General features: G+C 37.6%; 1 protein-coding gene across 4 annotated transcripts in view; it reads right to left on the bottom strand.

Annotated features, from left to right (window-relative positions):
* Window positions 1-13930, bottom strand: part of TPD52L1 (TPD52 like 1) — a 55324-nt gene that overhangs the window by 19454 nt on the left and 21940 nt on the right. For all 4 annotated transcript variants that reach the window (XM_032184757.1, XM_032184759.1, XM_032184760.1 and 1 more), the window contains exon 3: window positions 8818-8966. In XM_032184757.1, coding sequence (XP_032040648.1) covers window positions 8818-8966 — 149 coding nt within the window. The remainder of the gene's footprint in view (window positions 1-8817; window positions 8967-13930) is intronic.

Here is a 13930-nt window from a genome sequence, read left to right as displayed (position 1 = left end):
AGCATGGCAAAGCACGTTTCATCTACACTCCATCCAGTCTGGTCACAACACCTGTAACCATACTCACCTAGCCTTATCACAGACTTCAGGATGACAGTTGGCTCAGCTAGTTCTACGAGAAGACAGGCAAGAGGGAGCATGGATCTTTCTGCAAATTACTGTGTTGCTATTCAGTTCAAATTTTAAGTCCGTTAAGATTAAGAAATGTTCAGTCCAAATCTTAATCATCAGACAATTTTTTATTAAGTTGAACTCTTACCCTAAGTTGCATTTGCAGAAGTAGATCCACTCCCAACACTTCCCTTCCCCTGCCACCTCCCCAGCCTTCTATGGGGGGCTCAGAGTCAGAAATCAGAAAACACCACAGGGATGCTCTGAGAACTGGGACCATAATAAGGATTAGAATATTGTCAAGATCAAAGTGTCTCATTAGCCCATTAGCCATACAAAAGTATATGCAAATTTCCACATATATATATATATATATATGTTTAATGAAGTTGATAATCATGTAAAAATTTATATAGGAACAAACACTATTTAAGTAGAGGCTGCTTGTACATAGTGAAGTATTTTGCAGCCTTCATTCTGAGTTTTTGTTGTTGTTCAATAAACTTCATAGTTCATTTTATGCAACGGCATGCTTAGCTTTATGAGACGGTATCTCCATGTCCTGCCTTTGTGCTGCAGGTTCTTCACACCACATAAAACCATTAAGAGAATAGTCTCAAATGTCCCCACACAACAGACAGACATCACTTTAACTGGGAAACAGTGGATCCCCTTACGTGGTTCTGAACATTACTTTGGTCAGAATACACCTTCTGGGAATTGGCTGAAATGACTCTGATTTGTGTTTTCCCTGTAAAACCCCTAAATGCAATGTCCTCCCCAGTATTTTTACCAGCAAGAAAGACTGGGAGACTGCATTTATGTTTCTAATACTTTTGATGTTACACAACAGCGTAAATCCAGATAAGACTGTTATGCAACTGGTCTTTTTTCAGCATCAACTTGCAAAAATGACCTTTGACATGCCTCCCTCCACCAGCAATGCTGAAGAACAGCTTTAAAGAACAAAATGAACAAAGGTAAAAATGCTGTGCAACTTGTAATGCCTGCCAGCAGAGACAAGAAATAACTAGCATCTTGGTAGACCTTGCAGATAACTAGCTTAAAAATCAACACGCCATCCATGCCTCTCCACCATTACTCTTATTACTATGTCTTCTTCATAAATTAATGACCTTTCCAGAGTACACTGCCTCACTACATTTAGTTATACTCCATATTGACATATAGCACAGCATTTTGGTTCAGATATTTTTATTATAATTGTACTGTATTTACAGCATTCATTCAATACCCTTATTACCTCCCTGTTACCAGTGACCTCCAACATATCCTTTCTGACCTCTGGGAACCTTGTCAATGTCAAAATAACATTAATAATCTGAGCCAGCAATTCTCATATTTGCAGGTAACACACAGCAGTTTGTAGTTTTAACACACTGAACAGCTTACATAATTTTCAGAAGCATCTAAGTGTAGAAATTAAGTTTGCTATTCCAGTTAAGAGCTACTGAAATTCATTCCTGGGAAAAAAGTGTTGTAAGAATGTCTTTTCTCAAGGCCTCCTGCCAACACTAACTGCTCTGATGTGCCAAGTGATGTACAATACCTTCAGATTCTCATCCTTTTGGCACCCGTTAGTGGCAAACATTAGGCAAGTACTGATCACTGAGCTCATCAGGACAGGCGAAAGCATCTCAATAGTTAGCCATTGGCTAAAATAAGGTTTGTGACCCTGAACCACAATGCAAAAAGGCTCCAGCAGGAATTGGAACTCCATGAATTTAGGGCACAGAAGTTCCAGAAATACCACCAGTGTGGTGCATTTTACACAAATACATCATCAGGGTCCATTCCTTTCTTTCTAACAGTCATACAATGTCACCATCATGGTTGTGAGTTTTAAAGCATTATGCCAGATGCCCAGTAGCATTAGTAAAAGCAGAAACAGGCTAACTTGGTACAAAAGACTCTTGATTTAGGCAGTTAGAGTAGGAATGTCTGCTCTGTTTTTGTGGCATCTAAACATATTCCATAGCACAGGAAAATTAGTTATAGTGACTAACAAGGATCCAGGTTCATGCTCTTCATTTAGCACTTCCTAATACCTACAGTGTATTTGGTAGACAAAAAAAGGTTTAAACAGATATTGTATATGTGAATTGCTGGCACAACTGTAAAATTGTAAATCAAACTCATTGTCATTTCAAATATTAGCTTTTTCAGATGACTTTCAAGTAAAAAAAAAATTATCCGTTGACTTTGATTATTTATTTATTTATTTTTTTAAAACAAGGAATTCCTTTTAAGAAATAAAATGTCTATAAAACAGATATTATTATAAGTTATCATAAAATACATTGACATGCCACAGTTATATTCTGACAATATGCTCTCCTCAACACTTTTAAAAGAAGCTTTTAAGAGAACTCACATCTCTAGTATCGTTATGTACACTGTTGACAAAACAGATTTGCAGCATATTTTGACTGCATTTTTACCTGACAGCTTTGTATATAGCATTTAGGTTGTATTATCTTATGACAACCAAGTCTCACTGCCTCATTTTTTACAGCCACTTAAAGCAAATTAAGGAAGATTACTACTTCTTTTCATATTAGCTTTTACGAAATGCTGTTTCATATAAAATACAGCCAAACAACAGACGTATAGAGAGGTCAGGGAACTGGATTTTTAAATGACCAACATCATCTGCAGGATAAGACAGGATAATCATATTGTATGCTATTTGATCTCAGCTCAGCTCAGTACAGAGCTGCCCTTTACATGGCAGAGTTAAATCTAACCTTCTGTCATAAGCACAATACACGGTCTACTGACAGAAGTAGGCTACAAAGATAATATTCGTATTTTGCATGGCAAGCTGCGTATTTGACCTACTACAGTGAATAATAGAGATTTTAAAATCAGCTTCTGTAAAATATGACAACACATACAGCTAATTAGCACATCTTCACTAAGCGTTGTTCTTCTCCATCAATGCTTGCTTGCAAAATTAATCCATTTGTGAAACCCACTTCTGTGATAAAGATTACATTAGATGCAACAAAATGCAAACAATTAACAACAAAACCATATTGTAGAGCAGAGCCTGGTGGCACAAGTCATATCCCATGGAGCTTGTTTCTTTTTACTTTTCAAACTATTAGTCAGCTTAAGAACGATATTTTCTGGAATCAACGTAAAGCATCTAACTCTCTGAGAAACTCTCTACTAGAAAACTCTTTTTTTGCTAATTTTCTGTGAAAGCAAAGCTCAGTATTAATTAAATTATTCTAATGCTCAAATGAAATAAATGCGTATGTGATAACATATACTTAAAACATTCTCTAAGAGCATTCATATTCGCAAATGCACTCTGAAGTGTCTACTTTCTTCAATTTATCACATGAAATTCATTCCAACTTCAAAAACAACAACAGATGTATTTTATAGACATTCTTTCTTTTCCCAGATACGCTGAGAATCAAAACTGTGCTGGCACCTGGTTGAGTGTGTATGCCTAAACCAGTCAAAGGAACTACGCCCCAGGTAGTTCCTCTTGCACAGAGAGAGGAAGGGCAGAGCTGAGGGAACCGACCCTCTGCAGGTCACAGGGGACCTGCCTCAAGCCAGAAATCTGCATGCAGCACAGAAGATTTGGCTGTTCAGCAGGCTGGGGAAGAGTCAGGAAAGATTCCAGGCAACGATGACAAATATTCTGCTCTGTCCTGTACTGTAGTCTTCAAAACCATGGAAAACACTAGGGATACAACGGTAAAAGGCATTACTTGTGTGGTGTAGCATAGAATGAGAGAAAAACAAGCAGTTCTAGTACAGTAAATACTTGGGTAGAAAAGCCATAATATGTTGGTTTAAGCACAGATGAGCTTAGGACATTCCAGGACAAAACTTCACAGTTTATCACACCTTAAATTGCACCAGTAATGCCGTCTGTGGGCTCTGTACTGTAAGCTACATCAAAAAAGAGAAAAAAAAAAAAAAAACACACACAAAAAAACCCTGGAGATTAAATGTATCTCTGCCTCCCTTTTCCTTTCTTCTCATTTTGTTTCTCTTTTTTCTTTTTCTTCTTATTTCTCCATTTTTATTCACTTCCCTTGCTTTATTTTTTCTACCCCTTTTTCCCTTGACCTTCCCTTCCCTTGACCCTGGATATTTTAAATCCTGGTCATTCCAGAGATTCCACTTTACATTTGGGTCTCCTCTTCTTATAGAGAGATATAAAATTTACAGACATCTGCAATACATGCATATACATTTTCTGGGTCAAAACCATAATCAGAGTGGATTTTTCTCTGAGAAGCTAACATTACATTTAATGATCTGTTCCAGATCACCTGAAGTCACTATGGAATTTTCATTAGATGAAGCTTCTGGTGTAAACAAATGGCCATATATTTTTCAGGAATGGGACAATGAGAATAGACTATGTTAACTTCCTGAAGTCCTTTCTTCAACCTTACTTTCCATTATGGCTCCCTTCCAACTTCAAGGCCATAGGTATATGTAGAAAAGTGGCCAAAAAAAGAACATCTTTGAAAAAGGCACGAATATTGAATGGCCTGACCCAAAAGACACCAAAAAACACTGAAAGTTAAAGGCTCCCTTTACTTCCATACAGTTCACACCCACACACAGGTAATGCGCTTGCTAAAGCCAACACGCCTATTTCTTCACTTACACAACCAGTGCATTTACTTGCAAATTTAGAGAAGAAAATGTCAAAAGGTGATTACATATTGCAATGAACAGAAACACCCACATTTCCATTACTACCACTCATAACAAGCATGTGTGTGGGAACACAGTATACCAAGTTCTTAAAAGTCACAGTAGGCCTGTGGCTGCCCACAAATTATAGCCAACTTCCTGAGAAGATTCTGATCCTCTGGCACACATTGCTATATATTTAATGTTATATTAGTGGAGACTCGAAGTACTGTAGATTTCAAGTCCAAAACGCATGCAGTGTAACTATTACTTTCTATTTTCTCATCACCTGGCAGAAATTTGAATTACAAAACACGAGTTCCCACTATTTGTGGAAATCCATACAATTGTCCTCAGGTTCCCTACCAGCAGAACTAAGCTTGCGCATTGAGTTTTCAGTGAGTAGCTGAAGACGAGATCCTTACTCTGTTTCAGTAGGGAAAGGCCAATTTAAAAATAAGAAAAAGGTTCCTCACAGTAAGGGTGATCAAACACTGGAATAAGTTGCCCTGAGAGGCTGTAGAGCCTCCAGCCTTGAATATATTCAGAACTTGACTGGATATAGTCCTGAGCACCCTGTTCTAGTTCACTCTGCTCTGAGAGGGGGAGTTGGACTAAATAATCTCTATACTTTGCCTTTGTAAATATTTAACCTAATTTTGTACAGGATCACAGAACAGTTGAGGTTCGAGGCAGTCATCTTACCTGTATGCACTACACAGTGAAAATCTGAAGTACCGAAGACTAGAAAGCACTGTGAAAGCTTTATTGAAGCACCACCAATAAAAAAAGATTTAGCTAAGTGAACACACTGTATTTAGGTTAGATAAAACCTTTCCTTTGTAGCAGGATGTTAAGTAGAAAAGCTCAATTGTGGTCTCTAAATATCACTGCAAAGATATTTTTAATGACTCCTTAAGCTAAAATAAATAACCTGGAAATCTACCAACATTATCCTGCTTCTAGCATCTAAATAAATGAATTATCTATGTTTAAAACATAAATAAAAACCTGAATTGCTTGAAGTTAACACAATATCCACCCACCTCTATTCACTGAAAACCTGATCTTTAAAAAGGCGTGTGTGGGAAATCATACCAGCTGAGCCTGCTACCTTCCCTAACATGCGTTATACTAAATATCAGTGCATTGATGAATAGCAGAGGAAATGAACAAAGAGCATGAAAAATTTATTATGATTCTGGTCAACATCATAAGTGAATGACTTCCACGTGTATTTCACACAAGATTGAAAAAGGCGGACAACATTACAAACAACGTTTGTAACAAAGATTTTCTTTGTTTTTCTCTAAAGCTGACTAAAAACCCTGGGTCGATACAGAAGAAGCTGCACATTACTTTTGGAAATACAAAGCAAATACAATGTCTTACTAGAAGTGGTTAGGATTGCTTTTGGATACGCCAAAGCATGCATTAATGACAAGGAAACAGACTTTGTGCAGAACTGTATGTTGAGCCTGCCATAATCTTGAATGAAGGACATCAGCCTACTTGACCTCAAGTTGTCTCTCCTTTTCATGAAAACATTTTTTTTCCCCTTTTTTAATCATAACAGAATTCTTTAATGATAATTTCTGACATACATACGTAACACTATGTTAACTTTTAAACTACCTGGCCAACCTTTTAAATTGTAAATGCTTAAAAATAGTCAGGATCTCAAGTTTATATTCAGTTATATTCAGTCATTCCAGGTGGCATCCATCCTTTGAGTTAGGTACTGAGTCTCTAAGTCCACTTTAGCCCTAAGAATACATCCCTAAATAGAGGGCTTTAAAAGAAGTATTAATACTATTGGCAGAAAAAAAAAAAAAAAAAAAAAAGCGCCTAATTGTTCCTTGTGGGTTTGAAAAGCTCTCCATTAAAGAAAAGTGGTTTTAATTTCTAGAAAAACATAGCAACTACAAAACCCAATAAGATTCAGTGAAAGCAAAACTATACTCCTTAAAACCACAGCTCTTCAGAATTTAAAATGACTAATTGTGGATTTAGAAGCCTAAAATAAAAGAATGTAAATATTTTGAACTTTTATTTTTTAAAGCAAGCTTTTCAACCGTACTAAGTCAGAGAATATTGGTGAGTAACACTACCCCATTACTATTTTGGTGTAACAACAATGAATCATCTCTATTACTTAACACATCCGTTCTCAAGAATGCTGAACTACTGTGACTTGTACAGTAAGTGTCAGCCAGAATTATACAGCAGTTGGACTATGGATAATAGGACTTTCAAGGGCACATATGAACTCCTGCTCAATCCTAAATGTTGGTGGTCTTGAGGTGGTCACTGAACACCTAATGGCTTGCTGTTTCTAAAGCTCATCTTAAAGAGTAGCAGATACCATACTAATAGAGTCTATTAAAGTCACTTTATCCTTCTGTAAAATGTCAACACTGTGAAAGGAAAATGAAAAGTTGTCTTGGAATTTGGTAAAAAAAAAAAATCAATTTAAAGTAAAATATTTTGATTTTGAAACTCTGCTATCTGCTAAATCATTTTTAATGTCACTGCACCTGCTCTGCTCTGTTTCTTCAGGTCCTGTGGGACTGCTCCATCATGGGTGATGCCACTGCCCTACCTGCCTTGCTGTTCACTCCCAGCTCACCTCTGGCATGGAGCAACTCACTCTTGCCCTAAGAATCTCAAATCCAGTTGTCAATTGCGAAAAAAATAAAAAAAAAAAACAAGTAACTTTTCAGACAGCAATTCATGAAAGTTAAGTTCTTCTTTCTACCAATGTTGTTATTAATTTGGACAAAAAAGTTTTAGAGGAATATAGAATACGGTGTTTTCACATTTTCGAAGATCAGTACTGGCTGAGACCAACCCCTCAGTAGTTATGATGGATTTCTTGCATCTTTGGAACTCACAGTTTTATTTGCAATCTCTCTCAGTGATGCTCTATTTCTCAATCAGCTTTTACATAAGTGACACAGAACAGAAATTGTTTGAAACTTAGAAAAAACACTACTTATTCCAGACTCAAGCATTTTTGTGGTAGATTCAGGACAGGTTTTATCACTATTTCCATATGTGTATTTTTAACTCCTTTAACCTAGACAAAAGGTTTGTGCTAAGAGTTCTTATGCAACTCAGATAACATCCCTCCCCAGCTTCCTCACCCAAGATTTCAGACTTTTTTCAAATGCACCTTCCTGGAAGGCAGTAACTGGGTTAGACTACAGACTGCCACAGTATAATTGGTCTTGTTCTAGAAGAAAAAAAATCAAGTTAAAAGCATTTCAACATCAGCAGTGGACTAACAATTCACATTTCTACATTACCTTTCACCCTGAGAACCTAAAGCTGCTTACACATACGAGTTTCATTGAACTCTTGTGGACCAGTTACCCACTCTACACAGTGGTAAGCCAAGGCTGGGATACGCAACTTGCCAAAGACCACAATGCTAGCAAATAACAAAAAAAGAGATGTGCATAGGACTTAAGAAAACCTCAAAGATAGCACAGTTACCCCAAAACCTTTTTTGTTGTTTCTTTTGGACAGACAAAACCAGGAATTCAACGGTCATACATCAGCTGATTCTGTCAGTTGTTCTTTAGAATTCAGATGATGGTAATATTTTTTTAATGATTGCTAATATTTTAGTAGTCTTTCTTTTACGTTGTCTGTCTTGGAATTTCAAAATACATAACACACTGAGATAAAGAAGTATTCTTTCTCTCCTTAGTAAGGACTCTGTAGGAACATGTCATGGGACATGCAGATAACCTTCTCAGTTCCATGACAGCTTCAGCTGCTGTGATTTTGCAAGGGTGAGGTGTGACACAGTAGCAAAGCATGTTGCTGCTGTGGAAGGCTTTTTTTCAAGTCTCTTTGGTCTGAGAAGCCTGAAGGATTTGTTCCTGTCATCTACCCCTTTTGGCAGGTATTCCTACTGATACATTTCATACCAGGGCTCATCAAGGCAATACCCACAACATGCTACACAACACATCACAAGGAATTTGTGCAGTCTGTACTCACGCAGAAGTTGTCTGCATGTCATGCCAGCTTTTGCTAAAGTTCTGCTTCAGTTCATTCATCAGGCTTATGCCAAGCTTTTGTTTAATTTCAACCAGGTGCTTTTCTTTGGCTGCTAATACTTGCCGCAAAGTTGAAATTTCATCCTCTAGCTGAGAGAAACAAAGAGGAAGGAGAAAGGAAAGAAATGTTAGCCTGTTCTCACGGCAAAATAAACACAGATTATGCTAGGAGATTAAATGAATTTTGCACAAACATGCTTTTTTTTGTAGATGCCTAGAGAGGCAGATAGATTCAAGCACTTGTGGAGATCACAAGTGTCCAGAACAAGTTTGGCACTACTGTTCTAAGTAACTTACTCTAACTGTGCCACCCACGTGCACTACTGTACCCATGCACCTGTTAAGACAGAAATAATTCTCCAGTCCGGAATTCATTATTCATCAACTTGACCAAGATCTGCCTTAGGAGCATCAGGAATCTCAAACATCAGCCTTTCATTCACAAATGGAATGGGAATCAGCAGGACAAAAGAAGACTGGATAATTCAGGTAGCTATTTCTCTTTGAATGAACAGGCTTTTAACTTCAAATGTGCATTTTTCTAGTCTTGCACTTATGTAAAAATTGATACAAATTCTTAGGAGCAGGTTAAAAAAATCATAACATACCATATGAGTTAAGAGTATCATGGGTATCATATGTTTTATCCCTATAGCTTAGGCCTTACATACTTGAAAATTAAATTGAAAATATATAGCAGGAAGACTGTTAACAAGAAGAAACAGGCATTACTTGAAGTATAGAATCATTTAAAAAATACAGCAAATTAATATTTTCAGAGCTCATAGTCATTAACCTAACCATGTAAATTCAAGTTGTAACGATGACATTCAACCCAAACAATTCTCCGTGCAGTGGATGTTATTTCAATCATGTTTAAAACAAAATTGAGCTTTAGCATGGCAATGACCAGAACACTTGACTAAGAAGAGGGACCACTGAAACAGTCAGCTATTGACTCAGGATGCCTATCACTTGGACAGCACTCCTGAAAGCACAGGTGTGAATTCTCCTAAGCCAATTGTACAAGCAGCACTCAGAGGTACTGAAGTTAACAAGGGTAAGTGACATGAGACCAGCTGCCTTTCACTTCAGGTTTGTAAGTTCCCTTACCAACTGTGCTCCTTCCTCCATGTGTTAATAGGATAACATATGGTAACGTGTCTGATTACCTTATGTTAAGTTCCCTGGAATGACAGTTTTCCTGTGATTTAACTCCATAGGCTGCAGGGAATGAATGAGGCAAGCAGCAGTAGAATCAGTTGTGACCTCCAGGGCTATGTTTAGGATGTCAATACCAGCATTATTTTTATCTCACACACTCATGCATTCTGTTTCCCTGTAAAACTGGCTGCAAACTCATTGTTCTTTGAAAAATCTCGCCCTTTAATCCACCAGCTATCAGCTTCTCCTTTGTCACTACCTGCTATCTAAATTATTCAAGAAGCTCAGGAAAATTAAGCAGCAAGACTACGAACACAAAGCAAAATCATGACCTCAGCAAAGCAGATAGCAGCATACACCAAGTCTTGTGAGGCCAATACTTCACTGGTAGAACACCAAACAACCCAAAATTGCTTTATTCTTTCCCCATATACTTTATGCTGCATTATATCCCTAACCTGCAAATGAAATGCTGTCAAGAAGGCAGCATGAGTTCCTATTCTAAGAGGATAACTGGTACAATTCTTACAGGAAGGAGAAATCACAAATTTCAGCACACCTAAGATGGCAGTTGGCAGCTCCCTTTATTTGTTTCTCACAAGTTTGCCTGAATAACATTGTTAACGAATTTAACATTAATGCTTTCCATTTGGGGTAGCACTAGGCTGATCATTAGGTACCTGGATATATAAACATTCAAAGGCTTCTATTAAAATGTCCTTCCATCTGTTCACTTGAATAGACACACAAAGCTGTAAAGCCTTAATCAAGCATTAACCCTTTGCTCAATGGAGCAACCATGAACATTTTTGACTGTGTTAAAGATAACAAATTATTTTTCTGTAGAGATTAGAGACTTGTTTAAAACTGACAAAGCCCTCCTCAAGTTCCATCATTTTAAACTAATAGTGGACACGAAGCCTGAAGTGCTCAGATATTAGTGATTGAAAACAGGAGTAGGTAGAAAGGATTACGGAGTTACAGTGGGATCTTGAAAGCATTTAAGCAGGTTACATACCTAACTCCCATGGAAGTCAGGAATCACTTTTTTTGAAAAGTCCATTACTATAAATGCAGGTTGTATTATGAAAATAGGGCTTAAGTCAACAGAAACACAAGCTTCAAGTCCTTATGCCTCCCTTCTTTCTAAGTGCAACAGTCAGAAGGATACAGATGCATCCTATGGGGACAATGTTCCCTTCTCCCTTTTTGTGGTCTTAAGAAACACAGTTAATAACTGTTTTTCCTTTCCTGTATTATTGTATTTATCATGCATAAAAACAAAGAGTTGACCACCTAAGAAATTACAGTTCCCGTGAGTAGCTGACATGTAAATCACACAAAGGTGTGATCTCAGGAATAGATCCACAAAAACAGACATCTCTCTGAAATCTGGGAATGGCTAATAATATAGAAAGAAGATGGTAAATTCCAGCAAAGAAACACAAGAAAACATTTTCTCTTGTTTTGCCTTTCTTGATTATTTTAGGGCAAATTATTTGCTGATAGGATTTGGTAGGTCAGGTTGATGGTTGAACTTCATGACCTTGAAGGTCTTTTCCAAACTAAATGATTCTATGATTCTGTACATTTTAAGGGTTTAACATCCTTTTAAGATGGTGGAATGCTAGAAAAAACAGCAAACTAATTTTCCAGTATAAACCCTTTCCCATTTTTTTTTTTTTTTTAAATTAAAGATTCATAGAACAGCTCAAAAAAAGTACTTAGGCAGTAAAACAGAACATTTTGGATAAACTGCTATTAATAAGGAATTATGTAAATTAGCATTATCTGTATTGTGAAACATACATAGTACTATGTAAAATGTGGAGGTGGAAAGATTCAGCCATTGTTTGTAAGAATACAGATGAAAGGCTTGAATGGTAAATTGAATAGTAAGCTGAATATTTATTATGCTAGCTTTAACAATCAAGGCAGTAAGTGATTAAATATTAAGGGGCCCCTGCAGAAAAGACAAGACAGCATAATTAATCATGTATTTCTGAGTTAGACTAAGCATCCTTTTTTCCTACCACACCACCACCCAATGCATAGTATCCTGTTCTGGGCATTTGCACAGCCCTCCTCATCAGAGGGAACTGAACTATGTAAAGGCCATCAGGCTGAAAATACGAGCTGCTGTTTTCAGTCACGTCAATTTCTATATCCATTGCTGAGAGGTGCACAAATACCTGTGCCTGTGCAGCACGAGGGGCAGAAACAAGTAGCTGGAGATGAATGATAAATTTAATGGAAAGACAACAGACAGCAGTGAGTGGAATAGCTCAAAACCACAGCCTTCGTCATGAGTCAGGAGTCATGACGAAGGAGTACCACACTCCTCACACCAAAGAAGGAGAAGAAAAATCTGTTCTGCAAACAAGCTTCTGGCCTTACATAAAATTTTTGGGCTACAATTTTCTGCTATTATTCTGAAGTGCGAGACTGACCTCTATTAATTCACATGCTTGTTATAAATTCCTACAACAGGTATTCATTTTACTTGTATTGTAGAAATGCCAAAGCCTGATTAGACTCAGAACCCTGCTGTATTAGCCATGCTACAAATAGAAGAACAGAGTTAGTCCACACTCTGAAAAGCTTCCAGTACAAAAAGACTACTAGCAGGAGAAAAGAGGACACAATAAACCTGTCAGAAAAACAGTAGTTTTAGCTCCCCTCCTAATTCCAGAGGGGAAGGAGAATAAGGGATGAAACACGGAGAATATATACAGCAGATACACAACACGGATACTTATTTTGCTGTTTAAATACAAGCATAACAGGTCCTCACAACAGCTCCCCATTGTATCAAATATTAAGTGATTGCAGCATTAAGGAAGATTTGGACCTTTCAGAGCAGTAAGAGGAAAGGGCGATCCCACAGGCTTAAAAAGACAGTCTTATCCAACATATATGGATACGGAAGAAAACAAAACTACCACTGGTAGCGGTAGCTCAGGGCTTGAAAGTAAAGACAAGCAGCTTTTCAAAAGGAAACGTTACCCAATTGCCACAGAGGTTTCTTTCTGAAAGAGTCTTACCAGTTTTTGTAAGTCTTTTCTGAGAATCATAAGCGTCACTTAGATATTGACTTTGTTCACTGAGTTGAAGTTTTCCAAACCTTTCTTAGCATAATTATCAGTTTTGTTTTTAAGCATAAGTTGTATACCAGTAAACTGCTGTGAGCAAATTAAAAAAAATAATATTTCTAGGTCAGCCAAGATTACAATATTTGAAAGGCAATCTCTCATTTGTGTGTTGGTACAGGAATTAAAGCATTTCTATCATGAGCTACTGAGCACTCTCAGCTCCCACAGGAATCTGCATGCACAAGATATAACTAGAAACGCTACAGACAAATTCCCTTGAGAGAAACATATCTTTCTCAGATGTCTGCTGGAAGTGTTTTTTCTTCCTTGCTTCTCTAATATACCTCATCTGTCCCTTTCAGAAAAGGGAAGAGAATAAAAGAAGGGTTAAGATTGCAAGAGACCTCTGGAGGTCAACTGGTCCAGCCCCCCTGGTCCCCTCAGCTGAAGCAGGGCCACCCAGAGCAGGTTGCCCAGGACCATGTCCTGGTGGCTTTTGGAGATCTCCAAGGAGGGAAGCTCCACAGCCTCTATAGGCAACCTGTGCCAGTGCTCAGTCACCCACCAGTGAAAGAAATGCTTCCCAATGTTCAGACAGAACCTCCTGTGTTCCAGGTTGTGCCCAGTGCCTCTCATCCCGACAAAAGGCCAATAATGAACATGCCAATTCCTACCTCATTGCTATGTGATGAACTGAGTACATAAAATTTCAGCATCCTCTTGTAATTTACTGAAGTAACAGGATCAGCACAGAAGTAAAAAGTAACTAACAACACAGAAACAAGGCTCAATGTAACA

This window comes from Aythya fuligula, chromosome 3 (assembly GCF_009819795.1).
Source record: "Aythya fuligula isolate bAytFul2 chromosome 3, bAytFul2.pri, whole genome shotgun sequence".
Lineage (NCBI taxonomy): Eukaryota > Metazoa > Chordata > Aves > Anseriformes > Anatidae > Aythya > Aythya fuligula.
This window is presented reverse-complemented; position numbering and strand designations above follow the sequence as displayed.